A 21,596-nucleotide genomic window follows, 5' to 3' on the forward strand; every position below is an offset into this window, starting at 1 on the left:
ATATCCATAAAATAAGTCGTATCAGCCAGACTGGTGGTGGTCCAATCAGTGGGATCACCATCAATCAGAAGAAGTGACGTCCGTGCGCCCCCAATCAATAGACTGGCACATGCTTGTTGCTGCCCCATTTAATTCTATGGTTTTCCAGAGACGACTCTGCTGTCCCTGGCAGTTCCATAGATAAGAATGGAGCAACAGTGCTCAAATACCCTCTGACTTTGCATTCATCTGGCCAACAAAGGACCCCAGTTTTTGCGATTGATGAAGGGTCTCTGCATTCCAGTCCCATCTTATAAAGTGATGCCAATTTGCTAAGATCACTTTATGATCATTTGTGGTCCAACTTCTGGGACCTCGCACTGATCGTGAGAATGAAGGGGTCACATCATTTTATCTGAATAGTAAACCTCTTTGCCGTCTGCATTACATGAATGAGCCAGTTAGTTTCTTACACAGCCAGGAAAACCGTGCAGGGGCTGCAGGGCTTACTCAGAGCTGTGACCTCTTCCCCATTCTTGTTATCAGTGAGGGTTTCAGAGCTCAGACCATAACTAACCATAAAGTGATGCCATGGGATTGCAGGGTCCATTTATTGTTGGTAAATAGTAAGCAACTACAGCTAGGGGGCATCAGCACTGACAAAGGCCTACATAAGAAGCCTGTTTGCAAATCGACTCAGGATTATTTATTTGTCACCGACATATTCGGCTGCGCTTTACAGGCATTGTCACTGTCCCATATAGGGCTAAATTCCCTATCTGGTAGTAAGCCATTTATAGCAAATGGTAGCCAGCAAGCAGATCATCATGCATGGGCACTTATGTAAGAAAATAAATACCTATGTACAGTATATACATTGCAGAGTATGGTACTTACAGCTCCCTTGCAGTACAATCGCAGCTTCCCTGCTGAGTTACGGACAATCACGGACATACGCTTTCGGTTACTGAAATGCAAAAAATATTGGGCATAAGGTGGCTCCGATCATAGACGGTTAAACCATTCATATTTAATACTCTTATTTATGAGCCTGGTACAGAAAAACGTAAGAACGTATGGGGTACTCTCACTATAAACATTTATAGCATCTGGACAGGGTAAGCCATAGACCAGTAAGTTTCCTAATATCCAGCGGTGGACGGCAAGTCTATGGAGCACAAAACAACCCTTTCCTCACGGCTCCATTAGCTTTACTGATAGGGAATAACATTTCTGTAGTATCTGTCCTTAGACGTCCACACTCTACTGTTCCTCAGTTATTCCTCCAGGAAATACATGAATGAATCAAGAACTATTCCTGTATACCATCAGAGGTCAAGTTTGACTATAGATCTACACTCACCGGCCACTTTATTAGGTACACCTGTCCAACTGCTCGATAACACTTAATTTCTAATCAGCCAATCACAAGGCGGCAACTCAGTGCATTTAGGCATGTAGACATGGTCAAGACAATCTCCTGCAGTTCAAACCGAGCATCAGTATGGGGAAGAAAGGTGATTTGAGTGCCTTTGAACGTGGCATGGTTGTTGGTGCCAGAAGGGCTGGTCTGAGTATTTCAGAAACTGCTGATCTACTGGGATTTTCACGCACAACCATCTCTAGGGTTTACAGAGAATGGTCCGAAAAAGAAAAAACATCCAGTGAGCGGCAGTTCTGTGGGCGGAAATGCGTTGTTGATGCCAGAGGAGAATGACCAGACTGGTTCGAGCTGATAGAAAGGCAACAGTGACTCAAATAGCCACCCGTTACAACCAAGGTAGCCAGAAGAGCATCTCTGAACGCACAGTACGTCCAACTTTGAGGCAGATGGGCTACAGCAGCAGAAGACCACACCGGGTGCCACTCCTTTCAGCTAAGAACAGGAAACTGAGGCTACAATCTGCACAAGCTCATCGAAATTGGACAATTGAAGATTGGAAAAACGTTGCCTGGTCTGATGAGTCTCGATTTCTGCTGCGACATTCGGATGGTAGGGTCAGAATTTGGCGTCAACAACATGAAAGCATGGATCCATCCTGCATTGTATCAACGGTTCAGGCTGGTGGTGGTGGTGTCATGGTGTGGGGAATATTTTCTTGGCACTCTTTGGGCCCCTTGGTACCAATTGAGCATCGTTACAACGCCAAAGCCTACCTGAGTATTGTTGCTGACCATGTCCATCCCTTTATGACCACAATGTACCCAACATCTGATGGCTACTTTCAGCAGGATAATGCAATGCCATGTCATAAAGCTGGAATCATCTCAGACTGGTTTCTTGAACATGACAATGAGTTCACTGTACTCCAATGGCCTCCACAGTCACCAGATCTCAATCCAATAGAGCATCTTTGGGATGTGGTGGAACGAGAGATTCGCATCATGGATGTGCAGCCGACAAATCTGCGGCAACTGTGTGATGCCATCATGTCAATATGGACCAAAATCTCTGAGGAATGCTTCCAGCACCTTGTTGAATCTATGCCACGAAGAATTGAGGCAGTTCTGAAGGCAAAAGGGGGTCCAACCCGTTACTAGCATGGTGTACCTAATAAAGTGGCCGGTGAGTGTATACAGCAAGGTAACATACAGCCTCAAGACTTCTTCAATAGAACATTATAAAGGGGACAAAACATAAAAAGCTTACCTTGTAAATTCCAGCACATTTAGTAACTCAAACTTTTCCTCCTGGCCGAGCTGCAAGACATGACAAATACATAGTTATTGCTGGAATATTAGAGATACCGATGGAAATCTGTCTCAATTGACAACTAACAGGCCTGGCTCTCACAGGGTGAAGTGTAAGGCTCTGTGTGCATTGTATCCGAGCCCTACTTTTGGTCTACATGGTGTGAAAAGCACATGCCAACCATATTCATAGTGATCCATCACCTGATGAAGGACATAAGTGTGCCCTTATCAATGCCATAAGACCAGTACCTGTGGAGAAGTACAGCAGACCTATGAGGGGTATACATCTGCAAGTCTTCCCTGTGTAATCCTGCAATAGAAAGCTTGAATGCCATACACACAGAGCCTGTCAGAGTGGAAGGGCTTGCATTTATCTTGGCATTACATGCTGCAGTATTAGGGTTTCTGGATATTAGATTAATAGGATTTTACTATCTGTAATTCTTTGCATTATTGGCAATGGACATAAAAATCAACACATTTCCAGGCCAGTTCTGACGAGGTGTCACATCAGAACCAGCACCTTGAACCTATCTACCCCCCTCCCTGTAGTTAATGGTATTATGGATATATGTGAGGTGTCGTTATTATAACAGCAATGCTAGAACCCATATACATAGAATACAATGTAACACTTTACTATAGCAGGAACATGGTTAAAAAGAATTTCCTACCATATTCATAAACATTTTTAATACACCAATATCACAATTTTTTATATATTTTTTTTATTTATTTCGCTTGGATAAAGGACACTGGAATACAAAATGACCTTCACTCACAACCAGTATGGGGGGGGGGGTCAAAAACAGTGAAAAATAATATAAGATCTTTATCTGATGCAGTCACCAAGGGATTACAGAGGAAGATTAGATAGATGGATATAACATTGATAAGCAGACAGATGGCGATAGATAAGAAACGCACAGACAAGATACAGACAATAGGCAGACAAATGGAAATGGCTATGGACAGATAAATTCTGTAGCTAAGTAGTGGATAGGGAAGGAAGAATATATATGAGATAGATAGATAGATAGATAGATAGATAGATAGATAGATAGGATAGAGAGATTAGATAGATAGATCAGATAGATAGATGATAGATAGATGATAGATAGATAGATAGATAGATAGATAGATAGGACATGATAGATAGATAGATAGATAGATAGATAGATAGATAGATAGGAGATAGATAGATAGGAGATAGATAGATAGATAGGAGATAGATAGATAGGAGATAGATAGATAGATAGATAGGAGATAGATAGATAGATAGATGATAGATAGATAGATAGATAGATAGATAGATAGATAGATAGATAGATAGATAGATAGATAGATAGATAGATAGATAGATAGATAGATGACATATTAGATATGAGACATGCACTGGAGATAACTTACTGATTCAATTATGACAGAATCAGGAGTCCTTCCCGTGAACACAAATCGCAGTTGCTTTGCTGCTCTTACAAGGGCTCCTTCATCTACAAAACAATACAATAAATCATAGAGAAAAGTAATTTGGAACTTTACAGACTGACAAACACGATCAAGCAGAGCTGCTTAGGGGGATATTACACATCATCATATAACGTTATCCCCACAGCAGCAATGCTTAGATGGCGCTGCCCTACATAATATGTTCTTAATAGCCTCCCCTCCTCAACACCAGTTTTTGTCACAACAACAAACAGCGCACATGTACGAGCGGCTGACGGTTTTGTAGTCTGTCTACCACCCCTGTGAGAAATGAGTCCTCCAAGTGCTATTCCAGTACTTCAAGGAAACACTATGTATAAAGCATGATGTGCAGCTTTCTGGAGCTTAGATGCAGGGCGCTTCATGAATAATCCATCTTATCATTTTGTTCTTTTCTATAGCAGCCTCCAAACCTTCTCTTATTGAAATTTCAGTCTAAAGCCTTTACTGTGAAATTTCATTAAAGAAAAGAACACAAAATATCCTGTGTTCAAAAAGACGGTAATGAATTTTCAAGAAGACTTCAATAAATTTCAGAATTAAAATGAAAATGAATCCTAGATTCTTCTGCATGCATTTCGATGATGTCCCTGGAGCCTCCGATCTCACAAACTTAAAAAGGACTTACCGTATATACTCGAGTATAAGCCGACTTTTCCAGCACATTTTTCATGCTGATAAAGCTCTCCTCGGCTTATACACGAGTCAGGGTCCACAGAGCACAGAAAGCTAGAAGGACCTGGAAGGGGGAGGTCCTTTAGTGCTACTGCTCTGTGATTGGCTTGTCATGAAGTCACGTGACTGCGATGTCATCAAAGGTCCTGTGGCCACTGGTATGTAACATCTGCAGATAAGGTGGAGTCTAAATCCTAGTAGCTCCGCCCACACCAGAGTGCGATCACATGGCCATGACGTCATCAGAGGTCCTTTAGCACACTAGGATTTAGCATCTCCCCTGCAGATGAGTGGCCGGGAGTCATTGTGTCTTATGGAAGATGTCTGTTGTATGGAGGAGAGGAAGCTCCAGTAACGTGACACACACAGGGACCTTCCTTTAGTTCCTCTGCCTAGTAATGTCCGGCATTTGGGGTTATTCATTTAGTTTCAGTAACTCCATGTGCCTCACATTAATAACAGTTACCCCATCATGTCCCTCCTATTAACCCCTGTGTGCCCCATATAAGGGTTACTAATATGTGAGACACATGAGGGGACTAATGAAGGACCTTAATTATGAAGATACCTAATTATTACCTCCATATGTCCCACATATCAGTAACTCTTATGTGAGGCACACAGGGGGTTAATGTGAGGGACATGATGGGGTTAACTGCTATTACCATGATCCCCATGGAGTTACTAAGCTGCAATTCACATGACCAGACTTTATCTGCAATGGTGGATTTTTCCCCCTCGGCTTATACTCGAGTCAATAAGTTTTCCAGTTTTTTGTGGTAAAATTAGGGGTCTCGGCTTATATTCAGGTTGGCTTATGCTCGAGTATATACTTTGTAGCACGCACCATAGAAATTAATGGAAACGGCCGGCACGCAGACTTTGCCGGCAGCCGGCCGCTTCCATTCATTTCTAAAGGAGTTAGCTAAACAAATCTGTCATCAGGAAGATTCCTTTAAATACATATCTACATAATGCCCAAGTAACTTAAAGGGAATGTGCCACCAAGAAATTACCATGCTAAAAATATTTAATTTAAAGATTTTTTTTTTAAAACTTTCCAAATGAATAGTTATATTGAAAAAGATCCTACAAGTCTTTGAATTCCACCATGGGCCATGGGCACAACAGCCGAATCAGACCCTCCAGACCATTGTATGGAGGGGGAAATAGAGAAGCTGTGAAATCCTCTATTGTGATTGGTGGGTTGTGGGTCTTATTTACATATACATGAGAACTGTGATCATCAGTGTGCTGATAATAGAGCTGCAAAGAAATCTCTCTTACAGGAAGTCTCAGCCTATTATTAAGGCTTAGTGGGCTGAGTCAGAACTGCAGGATATTTATAATTGATTGGTTTTTTTTTTTTTTTTTTATAGATGATAATATGACAAACTTAAATCCCACCACCAAAAATGAATTAAAATATATGATTAATATAAAATGGATTTAAAAAAAAAAAAAAAAAAAAAAAAAAAAGAAGGTAATTTTCTGGTGACACTGCTTTTAACACCAAGTACTATGTACTTGTTTAATAAGAGAGATGTGATCTGTGACTACAGTTTAGCTGCAGTGCCTACAAGGAATAGGACATGGTCTATGACACAGCTCCTGCCTCCTCATTGGTTGACGCTCTGAAACCTCTGATTGGCTGCACGGCGCCCAGCAGATACTCACTAGTAAGTCAACGTATGGAGAGAATTTCCATTACAGCAAGGGCAGAATAACTATGAAGTATAGGTATGAGAAAAAAAGTAAAAGCAGCACTTTCCTGCTTCAGGGTACCGTATATACTCGAGTATAAGCCGACCCGAATATAAGCCGAGGCCCCTAATTTTACCACAAAAACAACTGGGAAAACTTATTGACTTGAGTATAAGCCGAGGGGGGGGAAATGCAGCAGCTACTGGAAAATTTCAAAAATTAAAATGGTCGGAGTTTTTGGGTGCAGTAGGTGCTGAGGAAGGGGAGGGGGTGTTTTGGTTGTCTGTCTGCCCCTTCCCTGAGCTTGAGGACTGTTTTTTTTTTTCCCCACTTAGAATTCAGCCTGGCTGACTATAGGGGATCTGCAGTGCTCCTATTAACCCCTTCCTGATGGAACAGGAGCACTGCAGATCCCCTATATTCAGTAGACACAGGGATACCTAATGTGTTTGTGTTTCAGTCATTTTCTACTTTTGTATGTATTGTAGGGAAAGGAGGGATTTAGAACGTTTTTTTTTTTTTTTTTTTTGCGCATTATACATTAATATTGTGGCTGGTCATGTTCCCCCCCTTCCTAAAACAAATTATAATTTATTTTTTTTTGCTGACTCAAGTATAGGCCGAGGGGGGCTTTTTCAGCACAAAAACTGGGCTGAAAAATTTGGCTTATACTCTTGAGTATATACGGTAAGTTCACATTTACAGAATCTGCAGCTCATGTTGCCTATTCATTTCAATGGGAGTCATTCCTCCATACTGACTATAAAAGATGATACAGAAGTTACATAGAAGGCAAAATCCTCACTTGGAACAGAGTAGAATGGAGAACATGGCCAGGCTGGAGCTTCATTTACATCATTTTTAGAGGCAGACTAAAGGGCAAAAGGAGAGACTCGCTTGCTTAAGACGACAACAGCTACTAAGTCTGTTCCTTCTCCTTACCGGGAGATGATGCCTGATAAATGATCTGGTCTCCGTCACGCTCTGGAACGGCGGTATGACAGATTGCCATCATTGTGAGAAACTCGCATATGACAGGGGCAGTGGGCTGAAAAACAGATGTGACAAGAAAATTAAATCAGCCGACGGTTACTCATACACTATATACCGCACTCCGCATCTTAGAGAGAACACTGGTTAATAGAAGGATAATGCCGTAACCCTGCATCCATCCAAGACTTCATTCTACAAACAAATCCATCAAATTATTTGTATTTCTTATGTGTTTAAAGTGAACTTATCACCGGGAAAGTAGAAGGGCAGATATGGAGGTTTATGGACCTTGGAGATCAGTGGTATTACCGCCAGAGAGCTGACAGTTCAGCCAGTATGATGTGCCCGGGTGCCGGAGTTAGTTTCAGCACAGATATGCCTCCATAGTTAGAATGGTGGGACTTGACAGCACAAGGATATGGGAGAGTATCGTCAGGGGGGGGCGTTCCTTAGTCAAGGAGGACTTCAGTGCACTGGCAGCTTTCGGGCTCGTTCACATGGGGCAAGAGGGGGCAGATTTTGGCGCTGAATCCACATCAGAATCCGCCCCCTCACAATAGAGGTCTATGCAAACCGCTAGCTTCCTTTTTTCCGTGAGCGAGCTTGCCCTTTCTTCAGGCGGATTCCGTGGCTGATTCAGCCTTGCGGCAGCACCCTCCGGTCTAGGCCCATTCATTTGAGCCTACTCTAGAGCGGGAAGCCGCGACTGGCGCATTTTGGTCCTATTCTGACGCGGCTTCCCGTGTCAAAATCAAGACCAAAATACGCCATCCCGTGCCTCGTGTGAACAGGGCCTTCTAGTCGTATATAATACTGCCCGTTCTCCAAGGACAAGAAAGGTCCCCTTTAACATGTATTCACTGAAAACCCTGCTCATTCTTCTGTTAGGAGTCCAGTAGGTGGTCCTACAAACAGGGATAATTGTCAATCACTAACTAGGACTGCCCACAGGACTCCTAAACCTAGGAATTGAAATGAATATAGACAACAACAATTGAGGTGAACATGTGGAAACATGACTTTCTCCACTGTAGTTTATTGTGAGTTATGGAAACAGCCAAGAGTCTCAAATCCCCTATACCCTACAATGGAGAGAACCACATTAACGCTCCACCATATCTTCCTCTTTGGTGGACTGAACAGGGGTACCAGAGATGGTTGGGGGCGGCATGGAATAGCATCACTGGCATCAGGTTGTGCACCCCTGTTTTAGAGGGTTATGGTCACTGGGGTCCTGCAGTTACTGGGATTCTTTGCTATGTGACAAAACGTTTTACTGAAAGTACTGAAAATTGTCACGTTCACACATCCCCTCCCTGCAGTTTTTTTTTTTAAAAGGGATTCTACCATTGAAATGAATTTTCTTGGCGAAGGGGAGGATCCAGCCGAAGATAGAGGTGTCGCTGGAGGGTGTTTTTGAGCAGCAGTGGGGACTCCCCCATCGCATTTTCAGCGCTGGGGCCCGCCCCCATCGCTGCGGGAGAACTCATTTGCGGTATTTCTAAGGAACGGCGCAGCGGAGATCACATCTAAAGGTAACAGACGAATAGCCATTCTAAAGGCTATTCCGTTGTGTGATCGCCAAAAAAATTTAATTTCAATGGTAGAATCCCTTTAAATTGCTGCACCTTCCCAGTGTGAATACAGCCCTACTGTGCTATATAAATGAGATTTCTTACACAAGGCTTGAGCTCTCCCACATTAATGAGACATCTATTATTATATAAAGCCATTTTTATTACTATTGATTCTACAATATAAATGGAGTCCACTATTTCACCAGTTACAGCAGTATCACTACCAGTTAGCATATTGATGAAGAGATTCTTCTAATAACAATGTATCCCTCAGCCGGCTCTGAATGCTCCCAGATGTACTGGGACGGGCGCAAAGGCCTATTTTATAACCATTCATTATACCGTTCCCTGACAGCGGTACACACCAGGTCCCTCTGTGCCCAATTTAATTTGCAGCATCTACACAAAGCTGAAATATAGTCATAGATCAGACCTGCACAAAGATGATACGCTTCATAATGCTTCAAGGACAACAGGTTATCTTGCTATGGTACGAGACCGCCGGCCACAAATTGTATAAATGCATTATGAATTAAGAAAAAAGTGGAGGATACAGGAAAGATGGAAGACATACGCAAAACTATAAATAAAAATATATTTATAAGCATTGCCACTCTTGCCTTGAACCCTGCACGTATCACGACCTAAAGTTGTGCTACGTGTCTGCAACTTTATCACGTGATGTTTTTGGAGCTACAAAAAAAAAAAGACAGTAAAGTTGCAGACACTTTTTTTCACCATAGACTTCAATGAAAAATTCATATACTGCTTGTGAAATGCTGCTAAAATCCAAAATCTAACTGTATTAGTATTTGGTATCATGATTTTACTGTTGTGGGGTTGATTTAGCCTCCTGATCTGCATAGTCCTTCCTTCCAACCGTGGTCAGGCTGTATAATCTACATCAGACCAAGCGAAGATCACTCCGCACAGAGAACTAAATGATCCTGAAGTCTTCCCTCTTTCTTCTCTTCCTTAGCTGCTATGGACTCCTAGTATATCTTCTCTTCTCAGCATGTGTGTGTCTGCTTCTGTAATATATTACTGTGTATTATCCTGTATCTGTATTACTATGCTGCTGTAACATGCTGAAATTTCCCCACTGTGGGACTATTAAAGGGGCTCTATCACTGGGAAAAGTCATTTTTAACTAATCACATCCTTGCATTGGCTTTAGAAAGTCTATTCCACACCTACCTTTAGTATGTATATAATGTAATAAATAATGTATATAATGTATATATAATTGTCTCAGTGGTTTCTGAATAAATCTGTTTTAATTCATATGCTAATGAGCTTCCAGCCAGCACAGGAAGTTCCCAGCAGCACTCGTCTCTGCTATTATCTCCTATGTGTGTGCAAACAGGAAGCTGAGTCATCATCAGCAGCAGCAGCAGCCTGTGCTGTGCTCATAGGAAACAATAGGAGAGGAGTGCACGATGTGTTGTGCACCAGTCTAATTAGCACATGAATAAAAATGGACTTATTCAGAAACCACTGAGACAATCTACATACTAAAGGTAGGTGTGGAATAGACTTTCTAAAGCCTATGCAAGGATGTGATTAGTTAAAAATGACTTTTCCCAGTGATAGAGCCCCTTTAAAGCATTATCTTATCTTATATATAGTATATAATAATAGTGAGTACTGTTTACTACTACATACACAGCTACTTGTATATGTTTGGAACGTTGGGTGGGCTTTTATTATTAAAAAATGTTTGTTTGTTTTTGTATACCTTTGCTATTCTGCAATTTGTTTCTGGTTGGTGACACTCTATCCAAAAACAGATATTAAACTCCAGCCTTCACATAGAAGTGAATGGAGTGCTAGCTATGCAAACACAGGGGTATTTACAAAGAGGTCATAGGGGGAATTTCAGACACTTGTTTTAAGATTGCTGAGGGTCTCAGTGGTAAGACCCCCCAGCAATTTGACACTTATCCCATATCCTATTCTGTCCTATGCAAATAAAAAGGTCAGACTACGTGATGTGTGTGTAGTCTATAGCCATGGAAACACATAGTTCTGCAAAGCCGCTATACACACAGTAGGAGAAATGCTCAAGACGGTTTTCAAACTTTAATCATTTTTTTTAACGCATTAGAATAATAAAAATAGTTCCAATTTCAGTAACTCACTAATACAGACCATATGACTGTTATCCATCAATACAGACCGTATTACTTGCATTCACCTCCAACAGCACTTACATGATTGTTTTCAAGATTTTCTAATAAGGTTTGGTCATGAAAGCCTTCGCCATCACTACTCGGTGGTTCATGCCTGAGAAGACATATAGAGAAACATGAATCTCTTGGAGAAAGAAAGTAAAGCATCTTTCCATAGATCGGGCAACTTCATAGACAGAACCTTACTGGTTTCTATTCATAACATCTGTACGTTTCTCTTGAATTAGTGTTATATATGTATTTGCACAAGCAACCAGAACTGTAACTATAGCCCAGTTGTAACACTGTGCCTTGCAGTGGTTTTTAGTGATGTCCCACTAGGGGACCGGAACCAGCGATGCACTGATCGCTGGTTCAGCAGTATAGACTGCAGTACATGTGTATTGCAATCTATAGAGGTAGACGCATAGGGTGACTTCCTCACTTCTGGGCAGGATCAAACAGGTACTGGGTACTAGTAGCCCAGGGTCACTGGCCAGACCCCGGTCTGCAGAAGATGCATATTGTGCTGACCGCGGCATCCAAGGCGTTAAAACCAACGATCGGAGCTGTGCTCCAACCAGGGGTTATAGATCAGGGTGTTAGCTGTCAGTGCCTGATGCTTTGGGTGGTCGCTAAGGGCTTAAAGGGCTGTTACATCACAGGGTTGGCTGGTTGTGGGTGATTCCCCATTGCCAGAGTTCCTTGTCCCATGTCCTAACATGTGCAGCAGCCATTTTATGAAAAACCACATGAAGAAATCCGGATTCGATTCGAATCCAATATTTCCTGAAATTCAGATCGAATTCTACTTGGTCAGCTTTGATTGGCTCATCTCTAATTAGAATGCAAAAAAAAACATCCCAAAAGAGGGCTCTGTCTGGATCTTGCTCTCAGCCTGTGACGACCTACCCTAATTATTGGAAAGAAATGGAACACTGGAAACCCCGTAGAACTGCACAGTCACGAGGACGAAAACTTTGTCTCCTTCATTATCAGGTTTTTCCCAGTACAAATCTGATATCTTTACATGAGGCTAATATGTATTAAAAAAAAAAAAAAAAAAGTTTTCCAAGATTTTAATATTCAATCAAGACCCATCTTCAGTTGAATGGAAGCTGCGCTGCAGTAACTTGGCTCGGCCACTACATAGCGCACTTCCTAGAGTCCGGGGTGTCGCACGTCCACAAACTGATACTGATGACGTCAATAATAAAATACTGGAAAATTCCTTTTAGGGGACACCCTTATCTCAACGCGTATATTAACCTTTTCGCTGCCAAGGGTCTCTGGAAATTTTGCACCTCCAGTAGCCGGAGCAATTTTCACAGTTTTGAGATGGACAAATCAAACCTAAATTGCAACATTAAAAAAGCATCCAACCCCCCCATACCTATATATTTTCTTAAAGTAGACTGCAGCATTGTCAGAATGCCACTTGGTACTGTATACGAACAGGCACCTTCATGCAATTTTGATTTAAAGTGAATGTTTTATGAAAAAATGCAAATAAATGTATATTAGTTGTTAAAAGCAGAAACCAAACAAAAAATTAAATGCACAAAACCTCCTAAAAATAAGAGTTCAACATGTGCAGAGTTCATACATATCACTATGACCTGAACCCACATGCACGTGTCTTCAGAAAATCGCTAGAACTGGAAGGAACAAAATTCTGCTTTGAAGCTGGAAATGTTAAAAAAGTATCATCCTATAAAATGTAGGGATTACACACCGTGAAAAGTAAGTGAACCTCTAAACCCTATATATTTTTTGAAAGTAGACAATCTGAAGATTACAAATGTCTTAATGGGTTATCGATAGCCACATCCACCTTCATGCAACTTTGCGACCAACACAAATAATTTTTTGAAAAAATACGCTAAAACACATATTTGCACCTAAAACTCATGTTCAATCTCACATTCATATACTAAATACTTTTAAAATAATAGCTTATGGTGTATACAATGTGTATATATACTATATGTACCGCAAACATCAACTACAACAAGAGCTCGGACTCCCAAAAACACGAATACAGAAGACAAGCAGGATTTTGCTGTTGTTCACTAATATGTTAAAAAGCTATACTGCACCTACCAAACTGTGACTGTGATACCAAAATCTAACTTTTTTCAGAGTACACAGCATACCGTATATAAAAACACAATTTTGTAGTTTATATATACATCCACCTTCATTCAACTTTGCCGCAAACAGAGATTGCTAGCAAAAATTGCGCAAAAATTCAAATTTGCCACTAAAGTGCGGCTCAAGCAATCCCTTTCTGCAAACATAATGTACTGTCCATAAAACTGCAATATGTGAGGAGTTCATACAGACCACACATGTAGATATTTACAGGGGCGGGTGTTAAAGAATCGCCAAAATCACAGAAATGCGCCATCCCATTTTGTGCATGCAAATTAAATAGGACTTTACATAAAAATGTTATTTTCCATCCCCCTATAAAAATTTTAGCAATCTATACGTTCATCTCTAGTGATAATCGTTATTAGTATTATTTTAGTGTGTAATGGACATCACTAGAGACGTATTTTACTGTAGAAAGCTCAGGTATAGACAGGACAGGGATTGGGTGAAATGTAAACTTTATTTGCGACTTTATGTATATGTTGTGTAAGTGTTTGGTGTGACTTTTTTTTTAGGCGCTGCGATCTGGACAATGGTAAACGTCTGGGTCACAGTGCCAACAAACTTCCTGGTTATGTTCAGGAGGTATAGCATAAGAATACCCCACTAGTAAAGCTCAGGGGGGAATTACATTATACCTGTATGTGACAATCAGAGACAAATGTATAGTATACGCTCTGATAGGCAGGAGAAGGGTTAATAGGGACAATAGAGTCCCTGCCACCCCCTCCTGCTGTCACATACAAGTTATCCAGAGAGTTAGATCGTTTCTCTGTCTCTCTCTCTCTCTGCTGGGCTGCTCCATGTCCCTCTTCCTTTCTTTAGATCGCAAATTGCTTGCTTAGACAGGAGGGGGGGGGACACTTTGGAGCTCTATATCTTTGGACTGCATCAACATATCTTGATGCTTTCAATTGCATTTTAAAGAGGAGAATCTCATCTTTAAAATGATATCAAAAACTCGATGATTGGATGTACAGTTTTGGAGAAATTCACTGTTGAAATGTTGTCGGGAATTGAGATCTGCAGTTGGATCTCAATGCCAAATAGTGTTTTCAACAGTGAATCCCTCCAAGACTGTGTAAAATCATCAAGTCCCTGGTATCATTTTAAAGATGAGAGTCTCTTCTTTAAAATGCATTTTAAAGCAACAAGATATGTTGATGCAGTCCAGAGATATCGGCATTAGTAGGGAGGACGTACTAAGTACGTCCTCGGCTACTGAAGTGCCACCTTGGGAGCACGTACAGTGTACGTGCCTGGCAGCGAAAGGGTTAATATATAGATATGTTATAATGCATATTGACTTACAAGGAGGGTGAAAATGTCAACTTAAAAAAAAGGTATTTTCGAGCATCAAACATCTAAAATCTCAAAGGTACTTGAGGGGCTTAAAATTTAGACGACGTGTCCTAAAGATATCTCAGCAGCTCATACTCCGAAAACGGACCTGGAAGAAGACAGCTCTATTCTCTGTGCAATTTTAGTAGCCTAGGTCCCATTCCAGTAAGAGAGAGCTGATCTGCAGTACCTGATCTGGCCACTACACAGTGAACGGAGCTCTCTGATTCCGGCTCCATTCTCCAAGTACCTGCTGTTGAGAACTGGGTAGGTCATCAAAATTTTTAGTCTGGAAAACCCCTTTAAAGAGGAACAGTCACCTCCAAAGCCAACTCGAATACTTTATCCCTTTATAGTGCTTCTGCTTTACTGGGTCCTGCTCTGTTATTTCAGCTACCAATGTCAGGGAGCGGTCAAGGGGGCAGTACAGGACGTCCACTTGACAGTATACAGGTATTGTCTTCTATTCGTTCTCTTCCTGTGTATTGGTCAGTCTTGCATTATGTAGATGTTGCAATCACTACTGACATGTAATAATTTCTAAATGCGTATCTCTTATGTGTCCGTGCTGTGAAAAGCAAAGAGGCGGTAACAGAACAGATTGGATTCGTAGACCGGAGAGTCCCTACAGTCGTTTCAGGGATAATTACATCCAGTACAGCACCCAAGGGACCAATTGTACAGAATCACATTTATTTGCACAGCAAACTCAGGAGCTCTTGTTTTTTAAGGAGAATCTTAAATATTCATACATGAATTTTTCAAGAAGCCATTATAGAAGTGTTACTATCTACTGGAGGCAGACACATGTAGTTACATACATATAATAAATGTAGTTAACAGTGAGGTATTTTATTATATCGTATCAGCATCGCATCTGGCAGCAAAGAATAGTATTCCTGTCCTACTTAAAATACTTAAAAAACTAATTGAACATGCTTAAAGGGATTCTGTCATTAAAATCACATTTTTTCTCGGTCACACGTAGGAATAGCCTAAAGAAAGGCTATACTTCTCCTACCTTTAGATGTCTTCTCCGTGCCGCCGTTCTGTAGATATCCCAGTTTTCTTCTGTATGCAAAAGAGTTCTCTCGCAGCACTGGGGGCAGTCTCCAGTGCTCAAACAGCACTGGGGGTGTGCCCAATGATGCAAGAGAACTCTCCAGCACCGCCTCCATCTTCTTCAGGAATGGCCTCTTTGCGTGTCTTCTTCCGGAGCTGGGTTCAAACTTCAACGCATGCGTAGTCGGCTCTGTCATTGGGCCTAGCCGAATGTGCATGCCCCAGGCCACAAGAAAATAGCCACTTACACAGCTGACTGTGTAAGCGGCTATTTTCTTGTGGCCACAGGCATGTGCAGTCTTCTCTGCCCGAGGCCTAGAAGATTTCAACCCAGGGCAGAAGACGACACAGGGAGAGGGCGTTCCAGAAGAAGATAGAGGCATCGCTGGAGATTTCTCTCGCAGCATTGGGACACCCCCAGTGCTGCGAGAGAACTCAATTGCATACCGAAGAAAACCCGGATTTCTACCGATCGGCGGCACGGAGAAGACATCTAAAAGGTAGGAGAAGAATAGCCTTTATAAAGCTACTCCTACCTGTGATCGAGAAAAAAAATGTGATTTTAATGATAGAATCCCTTTAAGAAGAGAGCAAACACAAAGTGTTGCATGCAAGAGGGGGAAACCTGCTTCGCTTACCAGTCATCTTCGCAATACCTATTGTCCTCTGGTTCTGGACAGTGACTGCACAAGAAGGAAAAGGAAAAGCAGAGTGCGGAGGAATTAAACTGAGCAGTATTGCAAAGAGAAGACCGTAGTCCATAATATCTTGCGGCTGCGCCCACACATATACATACAGTATTCCATTTCATGCTTGCTGCTCACTTACGCTATAGCATAATACACAAACCATACAGTATATAAGTCATAGGAGAGGATCAAGCGTCAAATGTCACAGTTTTTCCCCGCAGGACTTTGCACAGAAAGTTCAGTCTATAAGAAAACCGTCTGGGTTTCCGTAGGTGTAATTGACATGCTTTGATTTCCAAAACCGTAACAATTTTGGAAATCACTGTGTCCACGACATTAGAGTCCGTAGAATGCCATCCACTACACAATGACAGTAAAACGGCGCTTTTTTTTTTTTTTTTTGCAAACCACAGCTTTTGCACCACATTAGGGCCCGTCCTTAACATCTACATACACCTTCCCACTTTACTGTTCATTTGCTTTCCAAATTTGTAAGCAAGGAATGGTCTAAATACATTTCCAAATAAAGCTTCCTATCATTTTGATGGTGTACGGTATGTATATTTCCTTAACATAGCTAACTGTCCTGCTGAAGCTGCCATCGTCTACTCTCTCTGCAGTGCAGATGCCACAGAACCCTGATAAATTCACTTCCTTAGAGTTTCCTTGGATTAACCAAGGTGTTAATCTTGTAGCCAGTGAAAATACTGGTTTTGCCACTGAAACATGACAGAATCTGAGATGAAGGCTCTGACACAATTGTGCATCTCGGCGTAGGCTATGCTGACATCTATGTCTTGCCTTGTCTTAGTTCAGAGACTCCGTCGCACCGTGTCTAAAGCAGTGGACAAAAAATCCTTTTTCATCCTGCATTTTCAGTTATAAAAAAACAAGGGACACCCAACAGCCTCCATTAGTGTCAGTGGGGGTCCAACTCTGCTATTTTACGATCCATGTGTTCGTTGCTCTTATCCTCTTAGAGACCAACAAAGGACACCCCGGAGCAGATGTGAATGTAGTCTAATAGACACCAGCAAGGGGGTTCTATACAACAAAATCAAGTTCTATTACTGAAGGAGGAAAACACCCAGAATCTCAGGGGGAAAGGGGGGAAATAACAGAGGGTGCATCAGTGCAGAAAAACGTGCTAACCTCCAACAGAGTCTATAAGGGCAAAAGGGAAAGATTAGATAAGCAAAAGAATATCCACAAGAGTCTGCAATGGTCGGAGCAGGAGACGGGCAACATCGGTGAGAGCTAGAGATGGCGGTAGCTTCCTAGTCACATCCAGCGTGTATTACTGGAGGGGGGGCACGTCCACATGCGCTGTCTAGAGAGTTGGAATATCAGTTGATTTATTGCTCATCTCTAGACCCTGTAGCCTGGACTAGATATCTCTCCAGCACTGATGTCCCCCCCTCTATAGACTTGCATTTGCTGCGGTGTGTATGGCTGAGAGCAGTGCAGGGACACATCACAGCAGCAAAGGAGCGCAGGAGGCAAATAAGTTCAGAAGGGGACATTTCTCTTCAAGAAAGTATATTACAAAGTTTCTTATTCCAACAAGTACTGTCAATTTATAAAAAGAAATTGACAGTTTAGGTTAAAAACATAACATGGGTTACCCAGTTCCTAATATTGATGACTTATCCTTAGACTAGGCCATCAATATTAGATCTGCAAAGGTGCAACAGCCCCCATCAATGTGCTGTTCGGGTTCTTGTAATAAGGATAGGCCATCAATATTAGTGACTGGATCACCCCTTTAACCATTTGCATTAATAATACGATAACAGCCTCAACTTACCCATAGGCGTTTCCTGCTATGCTACACTTTTTGAACTGCATGACATTACAGGTCAGAGTGCCAGTCTTGTCAGAAAATATATATTTTACCTACAAAAAATAAAAATAAATAAAGTTTCGTGAAGTCCGTTGAAAAAGCCAAGGAGTAAAGAGAGGGTCCAGATTGTCGGGATTTAGTGGAAACGCACCTGCCCCAATTCCTCGTTGAGGTTCGATGTTCTGGCCATGGCTGAGGTATCGGTTGGTTCATAGTGCATGTCTATATCCTTAAGGGAAGAATAGGATATACGGATGATGATAAAATTATGGAAATATTCGGAGGATACAGTGCTTTCATTTGTTAAAAGGAAAAATTAATTCTTTTTTCCGCGGAAAAAAGAAGCGAGTGGCTCCCATTGCAGTCAATGGCAGCCAGTTTTGTCAGCGGATTTTGAGGCGGATTCCGCGTCAAAATCCGCTGCCAAAAAACTCTGCGTGAACGAGCCCTAATCTGGATCTAGATCAACCATCCCAGTCTTGACTTACCCAGTTAATGAAGTACGCTTGTATAAATTTCACCACTTCCAACGTCACCAGCAGACTGATGGGTATGAGATTGTTGAAGAGAATGATAAATGTTAAAAAATTCAGTCCAAAGTTGTTTGCTCCGCCATCTGTTCAGTGATCACAGATAGAGGGATATGTTAGCATCACTTCCAGACAAGCGCCTCGCTATTCAAACAAAACAATCTGCCAAACAGTACACAGACGTGTTCCTGAAACCAACGCGGTTAACCCTTCGTAGAACACTTGGCATGCTCTAAAAACCTCCATTACGGATTCTCAGCCTACTTTATTCATGTTCCCACTACCAAACAAAGAATGTTAGGCCAAGTTCACGTCAGATTGTATCTTATTTATTCATGGTTAGAAAATTTTTAAGGTTTAAAAAATTATTAAATATAATTTTATAAATATATATATATATATATATATATATATATATATATATATATTATAATAAAAAATACAGCCAGGCACTACAGCAGAACGGACAAAATGTAGCACAGCCATAAAGGAATAATCTATTCTTTTTGATCAGCCGGGGGTCAGACCTTAAAAAAATCCCGGATCCTAAGACTCTGAAGTTTTCTCCTGCACAGGATCGATCCCAGTCACCCATTATATAAAGGATGTCCCATCATGACTCCACGCAAGGGAAGAGGTCTGGCGACAGGTTTTTTGCACAACCAGGTGACAATGTGCCGGGAAAACAGCGAAGAGGCTATAGCCCATTCATTTTAAGGATTCGTGTGGGTGCCAGAGGTCAGACTCTCGCTTATTATAAAGCGATGGCATATCATTGCGAGATGTTACCGCTTTACAATATGAAAAAAATTCTTTAAGAAAATAAAACCTTTAACAGTGACGAAATACAACATGCAGTGATTATCTATGGTGTCTATAGTGATACTCCAGCATTGGCTGTATTGTCTTATGTACAAGGTACTCAATGAACTGGGATCCATGAGACTTACGGGTAGGGTACTCTTGTACTCCGGTCCCAGGCAGCGGTTGTCTTTACAAACCTGGAAACCTTACTAAGGAATGACTATGTGTACACACGCACACACATTACACTTAGTTCTACACTGCATGGGCATTTGTACCCTTTGCACTATTTTGATGCACCAAGACATCCATGACAGCTGGCACATAAGTCAGGGGAAACGCTATGGCCATGGGTGTGACTACCAGGGTAGCAGACATGGCCGCTGCTATTGGGCCCAGTAACTAAGGGGCCCCACTGCTAATGAGACTGCTAATACTATTAGATATAACTTTGAACAATAGATAGAGAAGTGTAAATATGAATGGGCTATTGGGCCCAACAACTAAGAAGCCCCTTTGCCACTGAGACCTCAGATACAGTTCGTGATAACTAATGACAATGGATTGAGAAGTGAAAACTTGAGTCTATTACTTTACTGGGACATCATCATGCCTGCCTATGACATCATTACAATTACTTTCTTCATGAGTTGTGATGTCATTGTGTACAGTGATTCATCTGTGTGTGTATTATCCATGTGCTATGAAGTCATAGAGTGTACTGTCCCTGCTAGGGTTGAGCTGATCTTGACTTTTCAGGATCGATTTTGAAATCCGATTATTTTTCATTCAAACCCGATCTCGATCCCAAATCCAATCCCAATGTAAGTCAATGGGATTTTTTTGAAAATCGAAGATCGGATTTTAAAAACAATCCTATTCACTATACAGCATGGACTCTAACAATTGAACGCTTTAATTGTTAGAATCCACGCTGTGTAGTGATTTTTTTTAATCCTCTGGCTACTTAGTCCCCCCTGGTGTCCACTTACCTGCAGAGATGGCTGGTCCGGTGCCCGGTGTTCTAATTCTTCTTCACCTCGCTGCCCTGCCTCCCAGGTTAGGAGAGTGTGGGCGGGTATTGGGAGGGGAGACGTCACGTCTCCCCGCCCTGTACCCGCCTACACTCTCCTAAGCCACAAGCCCCGCAGCGAGGCGAAGAAGAATGAGAACACTGGGCACCGGACCAGCCATCTCTGCAGGTAAGTAGCTACTAGAGATGTTAGCTAGTCTCCCATTAGAATGAATGGACGCAGCTGGCACAAAGGGGGTTAAGGCTGTGTGCCGGCTGCTTCCATTCATTCCTATGGAACCGCAGCGGAGACTTCACACTGCAAAGCATTGTGGGTAGAGATGAGCGAACACTAAAATGTTCGAGGTTCGAAATTCGATTCGAACAGCCGCTCACTGTTCGAGTGTTCGAATGGGTTTCGAACCCCATTATAGTCTATGGGGAACATAAACTCGTTAAGGGGGAAACCCAAATTCGTGTCTGGAGGGTCACCAAGTCCACTATGACACCCCAGGAAATGATACCAACACCCTGGAATGACACTGGGACAGCAGGGGAAGCATGTCTGGGGGCATAAAAGTCACTTTATTTCATGGAAATCCCTGTCAGTTTGCGATTTTCGCAAGCTAACTTTTCCCCATAGAAATGCATTGGCCAGTGCTGATTGGCCAGAGTACGGAACTCGACCAATCAGCGCTGGCTCTGCTGGAGGAGGCGGAGTCTAAGATAGCTCCACACCAGTCTCCATTCAGGTCCAACCTTAGACTCCGCCTCCTCCGGCAGAGCCAGCGCTGATTGGCCGAAGGCTGGCCAATGCATTCCTATGCGAATGCAGACTTAGCAGTGCTGAGTCAGTTTTGCTCAACTACACATCTGA

General features: G+C 42.0%; 1 protein-coding gene across 6 annotated transcripts in view; it reads right to left on the bottom strand.

Annotated features, from left to right (window-relative positions):
- ATP8A1 (ATPase phospholipid transporting 8A1) overlaps positions 1-21,596 on the bottom strand; it is a 165,481-nt gene that overhangs the window by 63,820 nt on the left and 80,065 nt on the right. For 4 of the 6 annotated variants that reach the window (XM_075261466.1, XM_075261459.1, XM_075261490.1 and 1 more), the window contains 9 exons: positions 18,862-18,989; positions 18,525-18,602; positions 18,338-18,426; positions 16,480-16,524; positions 11,324-11,396; positions 7,483-7,588; positions 4,084-4,166; positions 2,630-2,679; positions 877-946 (listed from right to left, as the gene is read on the bottom strand). In XM_075261466.1, coding sequence (XP_075117567.1) covers positions 877-946; positions 2,630-2,679; positions 4,084-4,166; positions 7,483-7,588; positions 11,324-11,396; positions 16,480-16,524; positions 18,338-18,426; positions 18,525-18,602; positions 18,862-18,989 — 722 coding nt within the window. The remainder of the gene's footprint in view (positions 1-876; positions 947-2,629; positions 2,680-4,083; positions 4,167-7,482; positions 7,589-11,323; positions 11,397-16,479; positions 16,525-18,337; positions 18,427-18,524; positions 18,603-18,861; positions 18,990-21,596) is intronic. The other 2 variants (XM_075261481.1, XM_075261473.1) reach the window with 1 other exon arrangement.

Source organism: Leptodactylus fuscus, chromosome 1 (genome assembly GCF_031893055.1).
Source record: "Leptodactylus fuscus isolate aLepFus1 chromosome 1, aLepFus1.hap2, whole genome shotgun sequence".
Classification (NCBI taxonomy): Eukaryota; Metazoa; Chordata; class Amphibia; order Anura; family Leptodactylidae; genus Leptodactylus; species Leptodactylus fuscus.